General features: G+C 37.6%; 1 protein-coding gene across 7 annotated transcripts in view; it reads left to right on the top strand.

Moving 5' to 3' along the window:
• FOXJ3 (forkhead box J3) overlaps positions 1–26,778 on the top strand; it is a 197,712-nt gene that overhangs the window by 86,875 nt on the left and 84,059 nt on the right. For 6 of the 7 annotated variants that reach the window (XM_030823612.1, XM_030823610.1, XM_030823611.1 and 3 more), the window contains exon 3: positions 15,448–15,772. In XM_030823612.1, coding sequence (XP_030679472.1) covers positions 15,448–15,772 — 325 coding nt within the window. Of the gene's footprint in view, positions 1–15,335; positions 15,773–26,778 lie in introns of all 7 variants that reach the window. The other variant, XM_030823609.1, reaches the window with a different exon arrangement.

Below are 26,778 nucleotides of genomic sequence, written 5' to 3'. Positions count from 1 at the left end.
GATTCCTTATGGTCATTGGGTATTGAATGGGAGACTTGATTCCCAGCTTTATATGAGAACATCCAGAGTATCTTTAGAATTGTGGATTTGGAATTGGACTCCTGCCTCAATTCTATTCCATCTGATAAATATATATTGAATACTTACGTCCTTACTAGTGTTCAAGAGTCCACAAAAGCAACAAGAGAAAAGGAAAACAAAAAGATTATTCCACCCCCTACTAGTGCTTACTTGAGAGCCTGATGGATAAGTGCTTGGCTGGGTCTCTTTTGAAGGTTAGGGATCTGAATGGGGCTTTTAGTATAGGGATCCATTTCTTCACAGTTTTATTAACACTTTCCCAGTCCCTCACATATATTTGGAGCTTGCAAAATGATACATCAGCTATGTTAAAAAGCACAAAGCATGGAGTTATGGAAAGACGAGACTATCTGAGTAAACAGAGGCTGAGAAAAAGATAGTGCTTCTTAGTATAGTGCAAGATAGGTCTATAGATATTCAAGAAATAGAAAACCAAGAGAAGCTCATGAGACTGGATTGGAAGCCATGTGAAATGGAGATACTCATTCATGCTTTACCTCACAGCACAAACATTTTTTTGCTATCGATATCAAGAAGAACCCAGTATGCTTAAAATAAATTCAGGAAGGAGGATTATTATTATTGCTTTTCAGATTTTTTAGACATTTTATTGGGTTTGGAATAGTATTTTGTTGTTTTAGTTTGCATTTACCTGATAACTAGTGATGTTGAGCATCTTTCATGTGTTTATTGGGGTTTGTCCGTGTTTAAATTTTTTGTACATTTTAAAACTGGGTAGTTTGTCTTCTAATTATTGAGTTATATGAGTTCTCTAAATACTCTGGATACAAGTTTTTTTTTGTTAGAGCAAGAAAGTTTTAAATTTTGGTAACATCCGACTTACCAATTTTTTCTTTCATTGTTCAAGCCGAGAAATATTTACTTATTCCTAATCACAAATATTTGTTTGTCTCTTTTTATGTCCAAGCTGAGAAATCTTTACTTACTCTAAATCACAAATACTTGTTTTTTATTTTATTTTCGGAGACAGAGTCTCACTGTGTCACCCAGGCTGGAGTACAGTGGTGTGATCTTGGTTCACTGCAGCCTCCACCTTCCAGGCTCAAGCAATCGTCTTGTCTCAGCCTCCCGAGTAGCTGGGACTACAGGTGCCCACCACCACACCCGGCTAATTTTTGTATTTTTTTGTAGAAATGGATTTCACCATGTTGCCCAGACTGTTCTCAACATCCTGAGCTCAAGCAATCGGCCCACCTTAGCCTCCCAAAGTGCTGGGATTACAGGCGTGAGCCACCATGCCGAGCCCACAAATACTTGTTTTTTAAAAACAGCTTTACTGAGATGTAATTGACATAGTACAATTTTATAAGTCTGACAAATACATACACACATAAATCATCACCACATCAATGTGGTGAACATACCCATCATTCCCAACAGTTGTCAAAAGTGCTTCTGTGAAGTTCTTCCCTGCTGTCCCTCTGTCTGCAAGGTATCTACTGATCTGCTTTTCTGTTCCTTATTATATATTTGCATTTTCTAGATTTTTACATAAATGGTCATACAATATGTATTCTTATTTTTATCCGGGTTTTGTTTCATTATTTTGAGATTTATCTGTGTTGCTGGCTGTATCAGCAGTTCATTCCTTTTTATTCCATTGGATATATTCACAACAGTTTGTTTATTCATTCACCTGTTGATGGATATTTGGATTGTTTTCAGTTTTTAGCTAAATACCTGGGGGTGAAATGACTGCCATATTGTAGGTGTGTGTTTAAGAAACTGCCAAGCTGTTGTTCTTAAAACAGTTGTGCCTTTTTAAACTCCCACCAGCAGTGTGTAAGAGTTCCATTTGCGCCATATGCTTGCGAACATTTAGTATGGTCAGTCTTTCAATTAGCCTTTTTGGTAGGTGTGTAGTGATATCTCAGTGTAGTTTTAATTTGCATTTCCCTAATAACTAATGATGTTGAGCATCTTTTCTTATGAATCCTTTTTCTTTGCAACCGCTCTTTAGGGTTCTGTCCCCGGCCTTGCACCCCCCTCCTCAGGGTCCCATCCCCTGGCCTTGCACCCCCCTCCTCAGGGTCCCATCCCCTGGCTCCCACTCCTGCCTTTCCTCCCACTGGCGTCAGGATCCTGAGCCCGCTCCCGTCCTCCTGGCCCCATCTGGCTCCTGCCCTTGGCTCCTCTGAATCTTTGCTATATGTTATTTGTTGAAATACCTGTTCAAGTCTTTTGCCCTTTAAAAAAAATGGGTTTTCTCATCTCATTGAGTTTTGAGAGTTCTTTGTATTTTCTGGATACAAGTCCTGTTGGTTCATCCCCTCCACGCACAGTAAGGTGGATCTTGCTCTGTTGCCCAGGCTGGAGTACAGTGGCATGATCATAGCTCACCGCAGCCTCGAACACCTGGGCTCCAGCGATTTTCCTGCCTTGATTGAACAAAAACAAAAAAAAATTTTTTTTTTTCTTTAGAGATGAGTTCTTACGATGTTGCCCAGGCTGGTCTTAAACTCCTGGCCTCAAGTGATCCTCCTGCCTTGGCCTCCCAAATGCTGGGATTACAGATGTGAGCCCTGTAATTTGTAGGGTTAAGCCCTGCACAAGTCCTTTTTAAGATATATGCTTTGCAAATGGTTTCTGTCAGTTTGTGACTTGTCTTTTCATTCTCCTAACACTGTCTTTGAAGAACAAAAGTTTTAAATTTTGATAAAGTCCAGTTTATTAGTTGTTTTATGAATTGCGATTGTTTTTGGTGTCATATCTAAGAAATATTTGCCTAACAAGATTTTCTCTTGTGATTTCTCCTATAAGTTTTATAGATTTAGCTTTTACATCTAGGTTTGTTGTTCATTTTTCAGATTTTTATGTATGATGTGATGTAAGGGTCATTGTTAATTTTTCTCCCATGCCGACAGTTGTTTCAACATAATTTTTTGAAAAGTCTTTCCTTTCCCCACTTACTTGTCTGGTGCCTTTATAAAAAATCAAGTGACTGTGTATATAGATATATGGATCTTTTCTTGGACTCTGTTCTATTGATCTATGTCTGTCCTTTCTCCAAAACTTGGTCATTGGAATTTTACAGTAAACCTTGAAATCTGACAGTATAAGTCCTTTATGCTTTTGAAACTGAGAAAAGAGCCTGATATCCCATATCTGCTTAGTGGAGGGTTGAAAATTAGGGTATTCATATTTACAAATTACCAAATAAAAATTTAAAAGATAGTAAATAACTGTGGCTTCTTTGAGCACATGGGAAGGGATGAGTAGTTCCATCAAGTAAAGATTGTGATGTTTTAAGGAAGAAGTTGCTGTACTTGATAAGAAGAAAAAGATAAAGTCTGTGATAAAGACAGCAAAGTTCAGATATTTTAAAGTGATGGCAAGAAATAAAAAATAGAAACAAAAAATGTAGGATCTTTTAAAAGGAGCCAGTATAATAGAATAAAGAAGATAGAATAAGAAAGACTTTAGGCAGTGAGATTCTTAGAGTCTTAGTAAGTTTAAGCTGCAGCATCTTTACACGTGGGTTATTAGTGAACATCCCAAATAGTGCTGGGATTTTCATGTAAGTCAGTTATCTTCACACTTTTTCACTCCTTTTCATACCATGCATGGAATTTTAATGATAATCAATGTTGATGTTTTATGTAAGTAGATAAAGACCGACGTGCTGTTACAACAGAGGTCTGTTTGTTTAGATATTAACTAGTAGTAGGTAACGGTCAGCTGACTCATGGTGAGATCCATAACCTTAAGGGATTCTAGCTTAACTTATTCCTACCTATTTTTTTGAACTCCTTCAATGAATATGAATTCCTCCAATGAATTGACTGGCGTAGTCCTCTAATTTTTCTCTTCTTTGATGACTATTGTTTTAAAGTTCAGAGTTGAGTGAATTTTAACATAGGCTTTAACTATCTTTTTCTTCCCTTCCAGCATAGGAACTTTTTCCTTAAAACATCATAGCCTTTTCTTGACAGAACTACTCATCTTCTACCATGTGCTCAAAGGAACGTAGTTATTTACTATTTTCTAACATTTTAATTCTAGTTGAATGTATTTTCTTTACCCAGCTTTGTCTCTCTACTTACCCCTTCTTATTTTTTTGTCCATTTTTTAATAAAAATTGAAGTGGTTTTGTGTAAAAGACTCAGTCTAATTTTTCTTTGAACCTTAGTGCACTTGAAATTATAAAAAGAAATCTAAAGGTAGATGGAACGTATTTATGATCCTCTGAAAATAACTCCAACTCAAGTAATCATAATGAGCAGTATGGAAGGTTTGTAATATTTATTATTTCAGACATTTTATATTGTTAAATAGCTTGTGTCAGATTGCTTATCAGAGAAGACTTATAGGTAATTCAGAGGTTTTTTTTTTGGCCTCTTCAGGTGCTGTGCACTTCATGCAAAGCCTGACATGTGCATGAGCAGGGAAGATTTTTGTCTTTTTAAATCCACAACATAGAACTGAATTGAATTGTATTTTTATATGTTTTACACTATGGAGACTTTTGACAAAGGGAAAATAAGCATGTCTTTTTAAAAGTGTTTCTAACAAAATTGATTATAATATTTTTCATTTATTGAATGCCTACTATGTACCAAGCATTCACTGTGTGCTAAATATTCCACATGTATCTTGTCATTTATTCCCCAGAGCACTTCTGTGAGGCTTAGGGGTTTATTTGACTTCTTTAAGGATACATAGTTAATAAGTGGGAGAGTAAGAATTTAAGCCTAGGTATCACAGTAACTTCAAAGTCCTTACTCTTTCTGTTATATATAAGAAACACACGTACATAAACATATATATTAAGAAACATATTCATATATAAATATTGTATATACTATATTAAGACACGTGTAAATATAAGAAGAGACCAAAAGACTAAAGATCAGTGTTGCTTATTTTTTGTCCCTTAAAAAATTAGTGCTTAAAGAGCTTTTGTTTATGTGGGTTATATCTGTCAATATTTATTGTATTACAAATTAAAATTAAGAAAAATTTAAAATATTCACATAAAAAATAACAAAAGTCTCCGTAGTGTACAGCATATAACAAATATAATTGAATTCAGTTCTACATTGTGGATCTTTAAAAAACCCTTTGACAACATAGATAACAAGTTTTATGAAAAATAACTGTATGTTCCAAAACAAAATTTAGTGAGAAAATTGGCATTACATTACATTTTTGCAGATCTTTTAAATATCTGACTTAATAGAAGACAGCTGGATTCTCATCTCTCTCTCTGCATTAAATCTGTTGTGATATCACACACCACATAGCATCTGAAAAGCTCTACTATACACTTTATGAGAGGATCAGAGTGAAAAAGGCAAATAATACCTTATGAAAATAGTTTTGACTCTTCAGACTGGCCGAAGGTTCTCTGGACCACATTTTGAGAACTGCTGATCCATAAACACCACATATAGCAGCTTAAACTGTTTCTTTAGCATTTTCTGTACATCATACTTAACACTAAAAGACAAGACAGGATCACTTTCCACTGTGTTAGCCCTCTGCCAGCATTGATGCCATACTTACTTGTATAATGCCATGGAAGCAGAAGTTGTGGAGAAAAAAACTGATGACAGAATATCCAGTAAATGTTGGTTGGTGAGCTGAAGTATGGTTGCAAACAGAGGTCAGAATAACCACTTTAATGAAACAAAATTAGTGGACATCTGTTACTTGAAGGATGTGTGTGTGTGTGCTAAACTGGATATAAGAAACATTCTGGAGCAGATTCTGAGTTTTTAAATTATGGCTGCAAAGATGATGTTGAATGTTCTTATGTGAAAGACTGGTTGTGTTCATCAATCTTTACAACCATTCAGAGATGTAGACATTTTAATAGGGTGAGATTTAAATGCAAAATACAACATTTACTTGATGACAGAATAAACATTTGGTTAATGTTCAACAGTCTTTATTTTTTCCTCCCTAAATTGTAAAGTGAAATATTTTGAAGATGAGAATTATAGCATAAAATATCTTTGACCATATATATGATCCTTAGGTTTGTATTCTAAGTGGAGTTCTATTTTTATTTTATTTTTTTGTGACAGGGTCTCATTCTGTTGCCCAGGGTGGAGTGCAGTGGTGTGATCACAATTCACTGCAGTCTCGACTTCCCTGGGCTCAGGTGATCCTCCCACCTTACCCTTCTGGGTAGCTGGGACTACAGGGACACACCACCACACTTGACTAATTTTTTTTGTATTTTTTGTAAAGACGGGGTTTCGCCATGTTGCCCATGCTGATCTTGAACTCCTGGGCTCAAGTGATCCGCCCGTCTCTTCCTCCCAAAGTGCTGGGATTACAGGTGTGAACCACCATGCCCGGCCCTAAATGGAATTCTAAGGAAGGCTTTAGATTGTATAAATTCAGAACACAGTTTTATGAATCTAAGATTAAATAATTGTGGAATGATTTGGAGAGACTAGAGAAGAGAAATAAACATATTGTGATTCTTAAAACAGATCTTGTGAGAAGAATTGGAGAAGTTCTGGACTTTTAACTTAGTGAAGAAGGAACCCAAATAGTGTTACTGTTATAGGATATGTTACAGTCATTATGAAGAGAACCCTGACCAGTTCTCATTTTCCAAGATAGAATTTATAGAAATTTACTTCTCTGTAGCAAGGATAATTTAGATCAGCTTGTTAAAACTTTTTTTTTTTTTTTAAGATGGAGTCTCACTCTGTCACCCAGGCTGGAGTGCAGTGGTGGGATCTTGGCTCACTGCAGCCTCCGCCTCCTGGGTTCATGCGATTCTCCTGCCTCAGCCTCCCAAGTAGCTGGGATTACAGATGCGTGCCACCATGCCCAGCTAATTTTTGTATTTTTTGGTAGAGATGGGGTTTCACCATGTTGGCCAGGCTGGTCTCCAACTCCTGACCTCATGATCTGCCTGCTTTGGCCTCCCAAAGTGTTGGGATTACATGTGTGAGCCACCACGTCCCAGCCAACTTTTTCTTTTAACCACAATGAATTGTATACCCTAGAACAGATCAAATATATTGTGAATTTTTCTTCCCTTGGAGATTTTAAGAAATATTGTTGGTCTCCAAAATAATTAATACCAGGACTTGGCTGGGCGTGGTGGCTCATGCCTGTAATCCCAGCACTTTGGGAGGCCGAAGCAGGCGGATCACCTGAGGTCAGGAGTTCGAGACCAGCCTGGTCAACATGGTGAAACCCTGTCTGTACTAGAAATAGAAAATTTAGCCAGGCGTGGTGGCACACACCTGTAATCCCAGCTACTCGGGAGGCTGAGGCAAGAGAATCGCTTGAACACGGGAGGTGGAGGTTGCAGTGAGCTGAGATGTTGCACTCCAGCCTGGGCGACAAGAGTGAAACTCTGTCTCAAAAAAGAAAAAAAATTTAGGAAACCCTGAAGAGTATGAACTTCATATTAATATTAACTTGATAACAATATGAGCAGTTATTTTGTGTTGGAAACTGTTCTCAGTGCTTTATATGTATTAACTCATTTAATCTTACAGCAGTCCTTTGGGGTGGGTATTATTTTATCCTCATTTTACAGATGAGGAAACTGAGGCATGAGGAGGTTAATTTACTTGTTCAGGACTACATAGCTGAAGGGAAGAACTTGGATTCCAATCCAGGCAGTCTTGCTCCAGAGCCTCTATTCTTAATCACAAAGCCATGTCTTTTCCCATATATGTGGACATTGACTCTTTTATTTTGCTGAAATTATACTAAGAATAGAAACTTTGATTTGGGTTGTATATAACTAATTTAGAAAAAAGTAACACCAGCTGTTTTCCTTTGGAAATAGCCTAAGTTATTTCTTCATTTACAAACCTAAAAAAATTTATTTTACATTACATGATAACAAAATATAAAGTCAGTCTGTAGTAAATTATTTTATTTCTTTTTAGATTTCTTCCGTAGTTAACTCCTTTGTCTACCCAAGCATCTACATAAACTTTTCTTCCTATATCTAATACTCATTTGCCCACTCCTCAAGGGAGACAACCCAGCGATTCTACCATTTACTATATCGGAAAATATAAGCTCTCTGGATACAGTCCCTTTCATCAGAGTCAAGAATGACTTCTTGTGGTTTGAAAACCTATATAAACCAAAGATGAATTATATGCACTCTACATATCCAGAATACAGTGGTGGAGAAGGAATAGGAAAACAACAATAAAAGGTGTTATTCAGAAAAGAGGATCATGGGAAACTCAGTAGTCACTAGTCCATATTGATCATAAAATCCTGCTGGATAGGAGTGGCAGAGACTCCTTGGCAGAGTAATAAGTCCTTTTAATCTGCTCTTTGGGAAGATTTTCATTGTCCTTTATGGTCTTTCAAGGAATCTTACCTTGTCCAGTATCCTCAATGGCCACATCTTAGATTGATATTGATAAAGATGCCCTTTCTGGGAAATGCACAGTTTTTACAGCTCTCTTCGTTGATAAGCCTTGGGGAGTATTTTAGAAACTTAAGAGACTTTTGCAGTTTAGACTCTTTCACCTCTCACCCTCCCGTATAGTTACCTTAAAAATTTTAATTTCTAGACTTTTTGCTCCTTTGGGTAATTAGAGCCAAAGGACCTGCCCAGACACTTTTTTTTTTTTAGTGTGAAGACTGCCATTTATACTTTACTTACCTCAGGGATATCTTGTTTTGGTGCCATGGAACATCTTTAACAGTCTGGTGAAGCCTATGCATCTTTCTCAGAATAATGTTTCAAAATTCATAAAATACAGGAGTTGGGTAGGGGGAGGGAGGGCATCAGGAGGAATAGCTAATGGATGCCAGGCTTAATACATAGATGATGGTTTGATCTGTGCAGCAAACCACCATGGCACGTGTTTACCTATGTAACAAACCTGCACATCCTGCAAATGTACCCCTGAACTTATAGTAAAAATTGGAAAAAAATCATAAAATACAAAAGGTTAAAAATAAAACCAGTTAATTATATCAAAATACAGTTATCAAAATATTAACTTTGTGACATAGTAATATATACGTTTAAAATAACACATTGAACAAAAGATCTAGTGACAAATCTAAGAAAGTCAGTTTTGAAGTAGTTGATGAGTTTAAATAAAAATTTTAGATTTCTGCAACATTTCTCATTGGTTATATTTGTGATTTTTATTGGTGGCGGAGTTACAGATACTATTAATGTTACTGTGATTTGTTGTCTACTGTCATACTTAAAGGAAATGCTAAATTTTGGTCACAAGTTAGTGGAAATAAAGAAGATATTTTCCTTCATCCAAGTTATTTGACCTCTTTTAGTTCCTAAGGAAAAGGTGGCTTTCGTGAGGCCTTCTGAAACAGTAGTCTGGGTGGAAAGACAACACCTTAACACTACCTTTGTGTGGTAAGGTATCAGTCTTCTCTACTGCTGATGCTGTAGTTTTGTAGCTACATTCACCTACCTCGGTTTGGACTTCAGAAGCACTTGGTTTTTTCAGCCTTGCAAGACTTCAGATTATAGGACTCTTAGCTGAAATTGCAGGACAAGGGCAGGCAGTACCTATCTTAGCAAATCTGTACTTTCTCTGTCTCTTCTTGTAACTCTCATCAAAGTTTATTTCTCTTTTAGGACTTCACTTTAAATGGCGAGAAAGGGCCAACACATGCCAACATTCTAAATTTTTCCTGCATTTCTGTTTTTGCACTAGCCTCAGTTGGCATATGGCTTGCTTTTCAAATTCCACAGATAACAGTTCGACCAAATTCTTTGTCCAGCTTTCCAACCGTCAGTATCGGAATTTATTAACTCATTAATTCATTTTTAAGAGAGTGTGCTATTTTAGGTTATGTTACTTGTGTCACCACACTGCCATGTCCTAAATTCTCTATGTTAGGAACTACATTCATCTGCTAATAGAGACTCTTTTATAGTAGTTAAATACATTAAAAGTCTGTAGGGTAGGCAGTCTGCGGATGGGATGGCAGCTTCACAATCTACTTCACAAAAAAAAATCAGGGACCCAGACTTTTTCTGTTTCCATATGCTCAGTGTCTGGCTTCCATGTTCAGGATCATCTTAGGATCCAAGATGACTGCTAGAGCAATAGTTAATTCTGTCCACATTCCAGAGGGCAGGCAGGGCAAAAGGTGCAATACCATCCTGAATAAAATTGGGATTTATTCCTAAGGTAAAAGGTAAGAACAGCTATTAAGTGGCAATAGGAGTCTCTGCCATAGTCCCTGCTTCTGGTTGCTTTGGGTGTTGAAACGCTGTAATAGGAGTGATAGCACATATTGACCCAAAGAGATGCATGAGATCAGAATAATTCAAGAACCAGTCCTGTGGTAATTACAAGAATTTCTCCTGAGTTCTAAGTTGCTCAGTTTTTTATGTGCCGCAGGTCTTAATATGAAATGCCACATGCCGGGAATGAAGTGGGAGGATTCAGTAACATTTGGGTCACAACATTGTTACCCTCATTATTCTTACTCTTTTTATTTTCTTTTGTGTCTTACTCTTACCTCCATTTAGGGAGCCAACAATATCTCTACCCATTTGCCCCCCTTTTTAATACGGTTGAAACTTGAAAAACTTTCTGAGTAAGCCTTTGCTACACTTTGGGAATTAGGAAGGTTGCAGAGGTAGGCCACGCAGTGTACTAAAATAGCTAAAAAGCATACATGGGATCATATGAGTGTCCCTGTTTCATAAAGTGGGATTAAAACCCCCCTGTTATGACTCAGTTTTGAGTTGTTATAGCCTGATCCTGATGCTCCTTATCCTTTATTCTGTATGGAACTTCTTTTAAGTAATAGTTACCATCATAGATTTAAGAACTGTAGACATAAATTCTTCTCTATGCCTTGCTTTCTCCCACAGGTAACAGTATATGCTTTTCATCTTACTTCCATATTCTCATTTTCTTTGTTATTCTGGTAGAATGGTTTCTTTTCCTGTGTAAAGCTGCCTGTCAGTCTGTGCTCTGAGTCATACTTTTTTCTGTCTTATCAAAGACATCAAACCTATGAGTACCCTTACCTTCTGCTACTTAGTACTCTCACCTCTTTCTTTTAACTTTTGAACTTGTTACAGTCTTAACTTGTTTGGGGAGGAGCACACGCATACCTTCATTGGACAGTTACTATTTCAATCATGAAAGTTCCTTCTTTCAAGGAGATCAGAATCTCGTGGGAGAGGTGGATAAAGATAATTACAGTTACATATAAATTCTGTGATATGAGTGTTTATACTCTGCTTTAGGAATAATAGCTCCTTTAGCTTAGGAGATGGAAGATGGAAAGAGGGGATTGACCAGGCTTTCTGTAGTGGGAGATGTTTGGTCTTGAAGTAGAAGCCAGCCAGGCAGACAGAGAAGGAAAGGACATTCCAGAAAAGAAGGCCCTTATTCCTTATCCAGTTACTATGTTATTTTTCAGATAACTTGTACCTGGCATGGTATTAGATAGCATCAGAAGTACTAATGTATGGTCACTGTCCTGAGTGGTTGGGGGAGAGGAGGTGAGGGTAGAAAGCTTAGTCATATGATTCAACTATGCATGTGAAACAACATGTCAGTTGCCAAACTGAGGTTGTAATTGCCCTAGGAATTTAGAGAAGGATTAATGAAGGATTAGTAAAAGCTAAAGTAGTTGAAAATGAGGAATTTGGATTCAGTATAGTAGGAGTTAGGGAGCCATTGAAAGTTTTTAGGCATAATGACATGAAAGCAGTGTTGATAGGTTTCTCTTGGAGTGTATGCATGGACTGGATATGATTAGTAGGGAGGAGTGGTTGAGACATCAGAGTCCAGGAAGCCAGCTAGGAAGCTTTTGGAATGAGGTGAGGTAATGAGGGCCTGACATTTCTTAACCAGATTTCCATAACCAGATTCCTCAGAGCCTCCCGTGCTGTTTTTAAATTTACCACCATCTGTTCTCGTATACAAGTGGACTTCTGTCATCACCATTCCACTAATAAGTTTGTTTGTTTCTTTTTTTTTTTTTCCCCTTTTTTGAGACAGAGTCTCGCTCTGTCGCCCAGGCTGGATTGCAGTGGTGCAACCTTGGCTCACTGCAACCTTCATCTCCTGGGTTCAAGTGATTCTCCTGCCTCAACCTCCCAAGTAGCTGGGATTACAGGCATGTGCCACCACATCCAGCTAATTTTTGTGTTTTTAGTAGAGACGGGGTTTCACCATGTTGGTCAGACTGGTCTCAAACTCCAGACCTCAGATGATCCACCCGCCTCGGCCTCCCAAAGTGTTGGGATTACAGGCGTGAGCCACCGCACCCGGCCTAATAAGTTTGTGTCTAAAGTTACTGGTGATCTGGCCAAACCTAGTGGTCATCTTTTGTGCTCTCCATGCTTGATGGAGAACCACAGTAGCCACCAGCCTACGTACCAACAATGGGGGCGCTTTTTGCTTCACTACCAAGAATGCTGTATATAAAATTTAAGAAATTGCAAACAGAACAGAAGCCCCACTTTTTTAGAGTTTAAATTTGAGATGTTTTTATAGTGTACTTAAAATTTGCTCTTGCGGAACTGATGAATATAAGCACAGTGGAATAATTTTTGCACATGATGGCTTTGAAGACTAGGGTCCTTTTTCTTTCCAGTCTATTTAAATCTTCACTTAGCTGAAGTTCTTCAGCCAAGTCAATCTTCACTTAGCTGAAGACTTAGCTAAGTTCTTCCTTCTTTACCCTCAAGGCTTTAGTCCATGTTGTTTATTCTTTTCCTGAACCTTCATAGCACCCAGAGCTCAGCTGTGTACTTTTATTCAGTTCTTTGTTGTGTCTGAACTTCTTTATTGGATTATAAGTTCCTGGAGGACAGGAATTTTACCACACTTCCTATGTGTGTATTTTTATTTTGTTTTATTTTTTACTCTAACATAGCTCTTTACACATATATAATTTATGCATCCTTGTTAAATATATAACACATAGTAAATACCTGTATTACTGAGATTCTTATAAAGTCTCATTACTGGCACTGATGGAAGGGAGCAGAAGGCAAAGATGGTTCTCAGTAGGGAGCACCTGCAATAACAATTATATTCCAATTTGTAATATGGTTTTGTATGAAAATGCATGTAACTGGCTGCTTTGGGAATTTGAACAAAATAAAACTCCACTCCATGGAGACTTGATATGAGGTAAATTGGATGACAGCATGGTATAAAATAGCCAATCTTTATTGAATGAAATGTGAATAATAATATAAGCAACTACTCTTATTACCAATACAAGTAGTTAACATTTGTTGAATACTTACTACTTGCCTGGCACTGTTCTGAATACTTTACATCAGTGAGGTGGGAACTATTTAAATTTTTTCGTTTTACAGATGAGGTATGTTTAGCAAAACTACCAGACTGGGTATCAGGAGATCTGGGCTCTCTTTTTCGTACTACTGCTAACTACCTGTGTGAAATTGGATGAACTTTAACTGCAGTTTTTCGTTACTGAAGGGATTAGTCTCTGATCTCTAGGGTACTTTCTCTACTGTTTTGACATTGTGTGATCTCTAAATTATCCTATCTTCTTCTTCTGCAAGTCCCTATAACTTCTTGCTGGGAACAGGCATTTCTGGTTGAGATTGTAGAGTAGGATAGTAAGTTTTTTTTTTGTTTTGTTTTGTTTTTAAGATCTCTGAAGATGCTATGTAGATGAATTTAAAGTTCAGGTTCAGAGGAATGTGTACAATAGAGATGGAGGGAATTTGAGAAAATGAGTAAGGTAAAATTATGGATCAACATATCTGAAAATCAAGAGGACTCAATTTACTGGCAGTGCAGGTAGAATCCTCGTGGTTGTCTTCTGATTTATAATTGCTTTTGCTTAATGTGGTATACTTTATAGTGCATTAGTGCCCTCCCAAGATACTCCTAGACTAATATTATTAACCAGCACTTACTGAATATTTTTGTGCATGTTTTAACACATTTAATTTTCAAAGTAATATTTTGACCTTAAGTACTGTTGTTGCATTTTACAGATGAGAAAACTGGGAGGTAGAGGTAATTAACATCTTCACAGTTCTGCAGCTTATAACTGTTAGAATCAGTGCTTAGACTCTGGGTCTTCCTTACCCCAAACTTCCTGTTCTTTATTATTCTCTGTTGCCTCCAAGTTGTTCAAATCCTATACATAATATTCAAGGTTGCTTTTTGTCAGGAGCCATTTGGAATGAAGGGGCTATATGGGATTTTCATAGCTACAAATGTTTTCTTTTGACTTTTAAGTCAAAAGAAACCTTTAAGTTTTTTTTTTTATTTTGTTGTCCTTTTTTCCATTATTTTGGTATCACTTAGAAGTCTTTTCATTCTTCTCTACTTTATTGTCAGTCATTATTCTTGCTGCTTTGATCCCAGAATAGAAGGGCTTATATCCTCTGCTGAAAGTTAACAATTCCAGTGTGAAGTGTCAAGCCTTGTTTCTATATTCTTATCTTCAATTCTTAGAGCAGCTTTCTCCCTTTTCGAGGATATGTGTTAACCTGGCAGATTTAGTTTTCTTTCTTTGTGTGGTAATAGTCTGAATTTTTCAGCTTTGGAGAGAAATACACTACAGAATTCAAATCACTGGACGTTTGCCCAAACCTGTCTTTTAGTTTTTAATGCTTCTTTTCTTGCTGACCATTTATGTGATTTAATGCCTTATATTCTGTACTCCCACAATTTCAAGTTAGTTTTTGTAAACCTGTTCCTTGACTTGTTTTTTTAAAAAAGTAACTCCCTGGTACTGCCTATTTTATTTTTCTCTCACTCATCAGTGTCCTTGACTTTGCATTCCTTTTTTCGGTCAACTCCCCCAGCTAGCTTGTCTCCTTGCTATTCTTGTATACCCTGCTTTACTCTTCCTACCTCCTACCTGCATAAACTCTACCTTCTTTCCTTCATGCAGATTCCTGTGCCAGTTTCTCAGTTACTTCTCTGACCTCTTGCCTCCACCTTACTTTTTGGTAATTTGTTTTTATGACTCTCCTAAAATTTGTGTAAAAGAAATGCCAGAGGTACATTTTAAGCTTTTAACGGCTTGTGGTGGTGGTGAGTAAAAGAGTTGGGCTGCAGCTGGGTTTTTCTTACCAAGATCCTGTTGCCCTCTTAAAGAAACAGGCAGCGATTTTTAGAAAGATTGGCATCAGAACCACTTTGTTTGTCTATATTGTTCAGTATTTTAAACCATTTTAAAACCAAGTTTGTTATGTTTTGGTGAGGAAAAAATTAAGAAAAGATTGGAAATGTTGATCCCTTAAATATTTGGTTTGCTCATTAACATACTCAATCTTTTTCCTCCAGATGTAACTCAGGCTTTCCCTCACTTTGGAACTCCTAGATTTGTGAATATTGGATATTTTGAGAAGCAGGGGTTCTTTCCTTGATATTGACTAAGGAGTCTATTTACCTTCAGGATGACATCTGAACTGGAGAGCAGCCTAACATCTATGGACTGGTTACCACAGCTCACCATGAGAGCAGCCATCCAAAAATCTGATGCTACACAAAATGCACATGGAACAGGAATTTCTAAGAAGAATGCACTCCTTGACCCAAATACAACTCTGGACCAGGAAGAAGTCCAACAGCACAAAGATGGGAAACCTCCATACAGTTATGCCAGCCTCATTACATTTGCAATTAATAGCTCACCCAAAAAGAAAATGACTTTAAGTGAAATTTATCAGTGGATTTGTGATAACTTCCCGTATTATAGAGAGGCTGGCAGTGGTTGGAAGGTAAGGATTTTATTTAAATTATTACTTTTATGAAGTAAGCAATGATAATGTTGATTTCTACTGAAAATAAAGCTTTGTGAAGGCTCATGTAATTGAATATGAAATTTTGATCTCTAGTGATTTTTAGGATGTCAAAAAGTTTTTAGCTTAGATGAATAATTTTATTTTTGGTAGATTATTAGTGTGTTGAAGCTTGATTATGTTATAGGACTGATGTAGCATAAAGTAAGAGCAGGGATAATGTAGCGTTCACTGGAAACCATACCTGCGGTTCAGGTGAGTTGACAGTAAGCCTAAAGTGAAAAACAACATAGTATTGCAACTAGTACTAACTGTCTTTATCAGTCAAGATTTTTTTTTTTTTTTTTGAGACGGAGTCTCGCTCTGACGCCGAGGCTGGAGTGCAGTGGCACGATTTTGGCTCACTGCAAGCTTCGACTTCCGGGTTCACGCCATTCTCCTGCCTCAGCCTCCTGAGTAGCTAGGACTACAGATGCCCGCCACCACGCCCAGCAAATTTTTTGTATTTTTAGTAGAGATGAGATTTCACCGTGTTAGCCAGGGTGGTCTCGATCTCCTGACCTTGTGATCCACCCACCTTGGCCTCCCAAAGTGCTGGGATTACAGGTGTGAGCCACCGTGCCTGGCCAAGATTTTTTTTTTTTTTTTTTTTTAAATTAGAGACAAGGTCTTGCTCTGTTACCCAAGCTCGAGTGCCTGAGCACGCCACCATGGCCAGCTAATTTTTAAATTTCCTGTAGAGATGGGGCCTTGCTCTGTTGCCCATGCTGGTCTCGAACTCCTGGCTTCAAGTGATCCTCCTGCTTCGGCCTGCCAAAGTTTTGGGATTACAGGTGTGAGACACTGTGCCTGGCCAAGACATTTTAAAAAATATTTATCTTGAAAGAATTTTAGATTATCGGAAGAGTTGCAAAAGCAATACAGAAGGTTCCCATGTATACTTTATCAGCTTCTTCTAATGTTAACATCTTACATAACCATAGTACAATTATCAAAACTAAGAAATTGACTGAGCATGGTGGCTCATGCCTGTAATCCCAGCGCTTTGAGAGGTGAAGGCAAGAGGATTGCTTTAGGACAAGAGTTTGAGACCAGCCTGGGCAATATATGTTGCTCATGATTAGATGTTTTCTTGTAATTAGAATGAGGTAATACATTTTTGGGAAGAATAATACAGATATGGCCTTTTGTGCATAACATATCAGAGGATAGATAATGTAAGTATGTCTTAATGGGAATGTTAACTATGATTCTTTGGTTAAGGGGAGGTCTGCCAGGTTTCTTCATTATAAAGTTTACTATTTATCACTTTGTAAATAATAATATGTTTTGGGGGGATGCTTTGAGCATATGCAAGTACAGTAAGTCCTCAACTTTGATAGGTTCTTGGAAACTGACTTTAAGCAAAACAACATAAAATGAGACCAATTTTTTTCCTCATCAACGTTATAACGAAATGATGTTATTTGAAGACATGCTATACTTTTGTTTGACTTAATGTTGCAGTTTCAAGAACCCCATTAGTAGTGCTAAATGAAGACTTAACTGTACTTTATTTCTTAAACCTTTATCCATTAATTTTAGCATTCATTGGTAGGTTATAAGTGTAGCAATTATTACTCTCTCCCCTCTCCTCCCCTCCCACTCCCCCTCCCCCTCCCCTCCCCTCCCCTCCCCCCCCTTTTTTTAAGACATAGTCTTGCTTTGTTGTCCAGGCTGGAGTGCAGGGGCACCATGTTGGCTCACTGTAACCTCCGTCTCCTGGGTTCAAGCAATTCTCCTGCCTCAGCCTCTCGAGTAGCTGGGATTACAGGCACCCACCACTGCGCCTGGCTAATTTTTATATTTTTAGTAGAGACAGGGTTTCACCGTGTTGGCCAGGCTGATTTCGAACTCCTGACATCAGGTGATCCACCTGCCTCAGCCTCCCAAAGTGCTGGGATTACAGGTGTGAGCCACCGTGCCTGGCCAGTTGTTACTGTTTTTTAATGGTGATTGTCTCTTTTCCTTAATTCCTTCGACATTTATTAATTGATATTCTTCTGAAAAGATGAGTTGTTCCTTTAGTCCCTTTTATTCATTCAATCATTTATTTATAATAGTATGCACTCATAGATATTTATTCTTTGTGCTATTGTTGTCATTCAGATTGTGCAACTTTGGCCACTGGGAGCTCTTACAGGCTGGCCCCATACTTCTGTTTGCTTAGCACTTTCTTTTTGGCACCTTGAGATGTTCCAGGGCTATATTGTATCTTCCTTGCCCCTGGAATCAACCATTTCTTTAGGGAGACTTTTGAGGTACTAGCTAATTTATGTTTTACAACAAATAATTCAACTTCCTTTTTTTAAATTTTTATTTTAAGCTTTATTTTGTTTTTAGACAAAGTCTTGTTCTGTCAGCCTGGCTGGAGTTAGTGATATGATCCTAGCTCACTGCAGCCTCAAACTCCTGGGTTATAGTGGTCCTCCTGAATAGCTAGGACTATGGGTGCGTGCTGCTATGCCCACCTGGCTAATTTTTAGGGTCTTGCTATGTTGCCTGGACTGGTCTTGGCCTCAAGTGATCTGCCTGCCTCTGCTTCCCAAAGTGCCGGGATTACAGATGTGGGCCACCGCTTTCTTTTGTCTCTGCACATGTTATATTCATATGCTTACATAGGAATTAACAAGTCGTGTGCTATGTGGGGTGTGTGTATACATGTAGAGGAAGGGAGTTATAGGGCTTTAGGTCTATCATCAGATGGTAGTTACTCTTTAGTTTCTCTTAGGCCTTGCTGCTTCAACACTTTTGCCTTTTTCATTTGACTGGATTTATTAGAGACATTTGCTGATTTACCATGCACCAAGGATGTGCTGTGCATGATTCCCCTGTAAGGGAGGGGATTGTGCCTCACTGAAGTTTTTGTATCTCTTTCTCATACCTTAGCACACAGTGCTTCCATTTAGTAAGCTTCAATAAGTGCAGTTTGAATGAAAGCATGAATCTTGGTCCCAATCTACCTTTTTAGCTTTATTTTTTGTACCTTCCTTTCATATGCTTCTCGCCATTCCAGCCTACTAGCTGTCCCTGTAAGTAAGCACATCTGTTTCCTTCTTGCTTTTGTTTTTCTTTTATTTCTCCTTGGACCTTGTCTCTTTTGCCGCCCCCCCCCCCCTTTTTTTAGTTGATATTGCCCTATTATTTCAGCTCATGTATTATTTCTTATCTCCCGATAGAATCAGTCTCTTGTGTTACCATTTGCTTTATTAATAATAGTATTATAAACTTAAGAGTTTTTGTGTTCAGAAATCTTGTTTCATTAGTTTTTGTTTCTGTACTCAGATACTCAAATGATAGCTGCTTTTATTATTTTCTGTCTGCCGGGCACTATACTAAGTGCCATCATTGTCTCTTTAGGTCACACAATAGCCTTATGAAGTAGGTACTATTATTTTCCAAATTTTAAAGGTAAAAAAACTAAGGATTAGAGAAGTAACTTTGTAGAGTTTCTCAGCTAGAGAATGATAGAATCAGGATTTGGTACCAGACTTGGTAGATGTAGAGATTTTTTTCAATGCTCATGTTCTTAACCATTACACAAGATGCATAATTCTGCAAAAACTATATTAAATACTTACTAAATTTGATTTTCCCGGATAAACTCCCCTCAACTGGCTGACTCAGTATGAGAAGTGATTGTTAACAGTATATTTTGGATAGGAGTCTACCCTAACAGAATGTTTCAGTGGAGGATATACCTAATAAAACTTGAATGAAATGTGAATCAATGCATCATTTTAAGCAAGTGGTAGTGGCCCTATTTAAGCTGTGCTTTCTGGCTTTACCCCTCGGTACTGTAGACTTTTTTTGTCAAGATTTAGCCTGAGAAAAGGCTAGAAAATTTTGATAAACCTGTGTGGCAATGAAAACACATGATGGCTAGGGAGTAGAAATGGCTACAATTTGAATATGTGGCTTAGAAAGTCAAATAAGAATTCATGGGTCCGTATCATTGATTGTAAACCTAAGTGCCTTTAGGTGCCAGATGGGTGACGTAAATGGGGAAAGCAAAAAAGGTGCCAGACTAAAGAGTGTGTTTAATGTAAAAGGAGCAACTATGTTCTAGTCAGTTACTGCTTTTTAGGGCACATGGCAGATCTTCCAGTCTACCCTGCTCCCCAAGAAAAGGGAAATCTGGATTTTGTGTGTAATTTTCAAATTTTTAACTGTTGTCAACTAATTCTGATTTTCATGAATCTCTGCAGGCCAGATATAAGTCTTGTGTCTGGGTTCAGCCTAGGGAGTACTAATTTGGAATCTCTGGTCTACATGATATCCTCCCCTTTTCTGCTATTTTTTTTTTTTTTTTTTTTTTTGAGATGGAGTCTCGCTCTGTTGCCCAGGCTGAAGTGCAGTGGTGTGATCTCGGCTCACTGCAAGCTCTGCCTCCTGAGTTCAAGTGATTCTCATGCCTCAGCCTCCCGAGTAGCAGGGACTACAGGCGCATGCCTCCTATGCCCAGCTGTTTTTTTGTATTTTTAGTAGAGATGGGGTTTCACCATGTTGGCCAGGCTGGTTCTAAACTCCTGACTTCAAGTGATCCGTCTACCTTGGCCTCCCAAAATGCTGGTATTACAGGTGTGAGCCACCGTGCCTGGTCCTCAGCTGATTTCGTCTTTCATTTGATAATGTGAAAAGGATTTATTTATTATCTGCTCTTGTGAAGCAGTATGCTAGGCTTTGGCAGTACTAGGAAGCGTAGCACAGGGCCTAAGGGAGCTTACAATCTTTATTGGATGAGAAAAATACATATAAACAAGTAATTATTATGCTGTGTAAAAAGCTGTGTAATAGAGGAATCCAGAGTGCTGTGCTATAAATAGTTGACTAATTGGGCACACGTACTGTGTGTAAACTATAAAAATATCCATTGTGTATGTGACCTAGTAAAAAGTGTTAAATGAAGGGTACAGTTAGTGAGTTTATGGGGAGTATGATAATCTAAATTGAGTGGTACAGAGAGTAAATGCCACTAGAGTACAAGGAAGTGGGGAATCATTAGATAACCATTGAGGGAAGTGGGACTTGAGCTGTGTTTTGAAGAACAGTTAAGATTTGTGGAGGTGTTTTTCAAAGTTCAAGTGTTAAGAAGCACTTGGTTATAGTGGTTTGCAGTAGAGAGTGTGATAAGAGTCAGAATATGGAGATCCTATGAATATATGAATGCCAAACTGAAGAGCTTGGTCCAAATTTAAGGAATAGCATATAAAGTTCGAATACTGTTTTCCTCATTAACTTGTCTGGCTTCATTTTTGATGACATCTACCTGAGAATGCCAAATCCATTCTGCTAATATTCCTTGCCGATAGCCAGCCCAAGTCATGGATCTAAAACTGTTTTAGATGTAGTGATACAGTTTCAATGGGAAGAAATAGAGAACTAATGGGTAGAGAAGGATGATGTTGCTCTTAGAAATAGAAGATCCTGAGAGAGATGATCTGGTCCTATCTACTGCTTTAGGCAGACTTTTAATATTTCCAGAGATTGCTATTAAAGTTTCCTTTACCCAGTTTTTAAGTATTTGGTGCCTAGCACATGGCATGATCACTTTTAATTTTATTTTTACAAACAGAAATATTTTGAACACTTCGAGTGGAGACAGATGGAACCTAGTTTATCTTCTCCTTTGCACAGGCCTTTTTCTACTTTACTTCCCATTCACTCTCCTTAGATTTGTTTAGAACACTTCAGCAATCTGCTGCTAACTCTTCTTCAGGTATGGAGGAGATGGGTCGTGGGAAAATGGGAGGTCACTTAGAACTTGTGAAGTTAGCTTGTATTGGTTGAAGAGAGGTTTGGAGAAAGATCTTAAAGTGACTGTCACCACCTTTCCGGAAATGCAGAGTCAACTTATGCAACACAGAGGACAATATGTTGCCACTGTTGCTTAAAAGGACTCAAATAGAATTTTAGTAAACTCCCTTTCATTTTGTGTCAGGGCCTTGAAGGGAGATTACATATTAAAAATACCTCTTTGGATATTCCATAATTGAATGATTTTGTATTCTGAACTAGAGGAAAAGGAATTAAATTTTCAGGCTCTGTGCAATGGGGGCTCGTGGCCCATGCCTATAATCCCAGCAGTTTGGGAGGCCAAGGCAGGAGAATCACTTGAGACCGGCCTGGGCAGCATAGTGAGACCCTGTCTCCACAAAATAAAAAATAAAAAAGAAATTAGCCGGGCATGGTAGTGTGTCCCTGTGGTCCCAGCTACTTGAGAGGCTGAGGTGGAAGGATTGCTAGAGCCCACGAGGTTGAGGTTGCAGTGAGTTATGATCATGCCACTACACTGCAGCCTGGTGACAAAGTGAGACCCTGTCTCCAAAAGAATAAAATAAAAAATAAAATTTCATGGTATTCACTTTGAGGAAAGTTAACTTATTAAGTTGTTGAAGTTTAGGAAAATTTAAGAAAAATACAAAAGTGGTGTGTGGGTGTATTGTGCTACTTTTTGTGTGGGTAAAAAAGGAATAATGTTATACATTATGTGTTTGCTCATTGTTGTGAAAAGAAATTTAGAAATTTAAACTAGAAATGTATTTAATATAATTACCTCTAGGGGATAGGTGGGAGCCAAGGCGGAAAGGATGTGGAAGGAAATAAGATTTTGAGTGTATCTTTTTATATAGTTTTAACTTTTGAACGCATGTACATGTTTTACATATTTAAAAAAAATCAAAAGGGATGAAAAAAGGAAACCCTCAAAGAGAATGCAAGCAGAAACAAGCCTAACAGTGTTTTGAATTAATAATGTGATCACACAGAAAAAAGCAAATTGAAGAAACTTTTGGTATATACCTTATATACCTTCATGGCATACATTCCAAGGCCAAAAATAGTTACAAAGAAATCATCAACTTAGTAGATTTGTGTTCGGTAGTGGAACTTCAGTAGAGGTAGTCTCTATCTCCAAAAACCCCTAGGAAAGAAGCTGGGAGGGAAGAAGTTAGAAAGTTGAGAGCAATTCTGAAACCATTTTAGGTAGGGTAGAACAAATGAATACTTATATTGATTTTTGGGGGGACCTATGGGGACAGAAACCAGGACTCACAGAAGAAAGAATGGATAAGAATGTAGCAGTTGGTTGGATTGGAGGTGGCAGTTTAAACTCAGCTTTAAAATAAAAATCACATAGAATGCTTTTAAAATTAGAATTGTCAGGTCACTACTCCAGAGATTTTAAATTAGGTGCCTTGGATAGAGCCTAGGAATCTGCATTAAAATAACATTTCAAGTAATTCTAGAGCAGATAAACTGTAGTTTTGAGAAACTGCTTTTGGGGATGGTGTTTTTAAGGCCAATCAGCATGACTTCATCATATTGATTGATTAGGTGATTAAAAAAATCACCTAATTATTTCTGCCTCTCTACTTCACCAACTTCTTTTCTTGGGGTTGTGAGAGATGGGGACTACCCAAGCTGTACAGAAGTAACCTCTTTTCTTTGTGGGTTTTATGTGTATGTACAAGTCTTGGCTTTCGTATCTCAGTGTTTTTACATTCTAAATAGGTTTTTGATGTCTTTTTTCCAACAGATGTGATTACCCTTTGAAAAACATTGTATCCTAGCTTTTGGGTTAAAAGACAAGGTTCCTACCCTCATGGAATCTGTTTACATTTTGGTAGAGAATACAGCATGGAGGGGGAAGACCATTAAACAAACAATTGCACATGTGATGAGAAATTCAGGATGACGAAGTTTATTACAGTGGAACTTAACTAATCTGTGAACACCAGAAAGGGCTTCCCTAAAGAACTGAAGTTTAATCCAAGAATGAATTGAAAACTGAGTAGATTGATTTAGGTGAAGAAGATGGAGTAAGGCTGGAGGCAGTAATCTTTGCAGATGTAGCAACTTGTGGAAAGCTTAGAACCTGAGAGAGAACATTGGAGGGGATGAATGTAGAAAGCAAGATAGGGTCAGATCATGAAGAGTCTTTGGAGGCTTAAGAATATTAGATTTTGTCCTAAGTGCACTGGAAGTTTTTAAGTGAAGGGGTAACACCAAAATTGCATTGTGAAGACATAACTCTCTGCAGGGTGGAGAATGATGGAAGCAGGGCTGAGGGGAAGGGAGACACCAGTTAGGAAGCTGTTGTACTAGTTTTGCTGAGACTGGTTCCCTGGACTGAGGTAGTCACAGAAAAGATGCGGTAAGATAGGCAGATCTAAGGTAGGCTTAGTAAGATTTAGTGATAGATTTGTTTTAGATGGTAAGAAAGAGACAGGAGTTAAGGATGTTTTTTAGGTTTCTCATTGGAGCAGTTATGTGAATAATAATGTCTTTAAACTGAGAAGGGAAAACTGGAATAAGATCACATTAGGCATAAAGATTGAGTTTAGTTTTAAATATGTTGAGTTTGAGGAGTTTCTGGAGATGTGCAGTTGATAGTTGGAAATATACGTTAGGAACTCAGGAGAAAGGTCTGTGCTGGATCTAGACAGATTTAAGTGATTTATCACAGGTGGCCATTGACTATAGATGAGATTGGCTAGGCAGCAGATGTAGAAATGAAAAAGACATAGGGCAGAACCTTGAAGATTTCCAACATTTAAGCTTTTTGTAGAGGAGGAAGACTGTAGAGGTGTGTACTTCTTTGAAGTGATGAGTTCACACTGGGCCATTTACTAATGATACTTGTTTCTTCTGACCATCTTGATTTGTATTTTACTCTCATCTTGAACTTTTAAGTTGGGTAGGTGAACTAGTTTGTCTGATTCCTCTTTCTTTTTTCATGTCTTATTTTAGATTTGAATTGTGTATTTTTTATGATTCCATTTTATCGCCACAATTCTGTTATTAGTTATCCCCTTTCTAAATTTTTTTAGTGATTACTCTAGGGTTTACTATATACATCCTAGTTCATTCAGGCTGCTATAACAACAAAAAGAAAACCAAAAACATAGAGTGGGGGGCTTACAAACAACAAACGTTTATTTCTCATAATTCTGGAGGCTGGGAATTCCAAAATCAACATGCCAGCAGATTCTGGTGATGGCCTGTTTCCTGCCTCATAGATGATCCCGTTCTCATTATAACCTTACATGGTAGAAAAGGGAAATAAACTCTCTGAGGCCTCTTTTAGAAACACTAGCCTCATTCGTGAGGACACCCTTCATAACCTCATCACCGCAAAGGCTCCACCTCCAAATATCATCACATTGGGAATTAGGTTTCAACATAAGAATTTTGAGGGGATGCAGATATTCAGTTGATTGTAACATCTTTTAAGTTACTGCACTCTACCTTCAAATAGTATTATACCATTTCATGTATAATGTAAGAATTTTATAAACCACATCTTTCCAGTTCCTTTGACCCATCCTTTTTGCTATTGTTGTCATACATTTTACTTTTACATAGTTCCAAACTCCGTAATAAATTATATTTGCTTTATACAATTTATTTTTTATGTTTTACAGTCTGAATATCTTCATACAGTTTTTTTTAAAAGCATTAAATCTACCTTCATTTTTTACCATTTCTGGCACTGTTCATTTATTTTTGTGATCTGCATTTTTGTTTGATTTCATACTTCTGCCAAAAGAACTTCCTTGTAAGAGTGTCAGTGAGCTGAAATGAATTTTTTCAGCTTTTGTTTGGAAGTCTTTATTTTGCCTTTATTTTTGAGAGATATTTTCACTGCACAGGTTTTTTTTTCTTTCAGTATTTTAAGATGTCACTCCATTGCCTTCTGGCTTGCATAGTTTTTGAGAAGTCCACTGTAATTCTTATCTTTATTCCTTTATATGTAATCTGCTTTCTCTGGTTGTCTTCAAGATGTTCTTTATTTTGGTTTTTAGCCCTTTCACTGTAATTAATATGGGGATGTGGATTTTTACTTTATTCTGCTTGGTGTTCTCTGAAATTCTTGCATATTTGGGTTGATGTCTTGCATTATTTTTTGAAGATTCTTGACTGTTAGTTCAGATTTTCCCTCTGCCCCGTTCCTTTTTTTTCTTCTTCTGGGACTTTAATTGCATTTATCATCACACAGTTCTTGGATGATCTGTTTTGTTTTTGTTTTGCTCTTTGTGAATGTGCCAGTCTCCATTTGGAAATTTCTGTTACTCTACCCTCAAATTCTCTGAGCCTTTCCCTAGTTGTGTCTAGTTTAATGATGAGCCCATCTGAGAAATTTTTAAAATCTTTAATCATGTTTAATGTTTTTTATTTCTATCATTTATATTTGTCTCTTTCTTTAGTTTTCACATTTCTGTTGAAATTCTCCATCTTTTTATGCAAGCAAGTTGTCCACTTTTTTCTGCTTGACTCTTTAACATATTAATCATAGTTATTTTAATTTTTTTTTTCTGATAGTTCTAACACCTGAGTCTTCTCTTGGGTTTTGTTGATTATTTTATCTCTTGGCAGTAAGTTTTCCTTTCTTTTCTATGTCTTGTAATTGTTGACTGAGACCCGATATCTGTGTAGAATGGTAGACGTTGAGTTAAATAGTACTTGTACTTGTGAATGGACAAGCATCTTTTTTCTCAGGCTGTTCTTGTGGGGATTGAGTCAGTCTGTCAGTAATTTGGATTTTTTTAATTGATGTCTTTATCTTCAGTATACCACAAACTTTACATTCCTCCAACAGTGAGCTCCTGTTAACTTGTGCTTGCAGAGGGTGCGGTAGGATTTTTTTGTTTTTTTCTTCTGTTTAGATTTTAGTTGTTTCTGCCCACCTTTTTACACATGGGGATTTCTTGTCCCTTCTCTGTCAGTAGACTGCGTTTGCTTGTTATTCAGTGCTATGCTTTTGGTAGAGGCAAGGGGTTTTCTCTGTTGTGTTGGCCCAGCCTTAGTTTTATGCAGACCCTCGAACTTAGGGTGGGCTTTTTCAGTGTTTCTTTCCCTCAGCCAAACTAGTCTTGTGTATCTGTAGTTACTTTTGGGTGAGAGTTTCGCACCTCTTCTCCAGGTGTAGCAGACCTCTACATGGT

The sequence above is a fragment of the Nomascus leucogenys genome, chromosome 12 (assembly GCF_006542625.1).
Source record: "Nomascus leucogenys isolate Asia chromosome 12, Asia_NLE_v1, whole genome shotgun sequence".
NCBI lineage: Eukaryota > Metazoa > Chordata > Mammalia > Primates > Hylobatidae > Nomascus > Nomascus leucogenys.
Note: the sequence above shows the minus strand (reverse complement) of the source record. Positions and strands in the feature narration are given on the sequence as shown.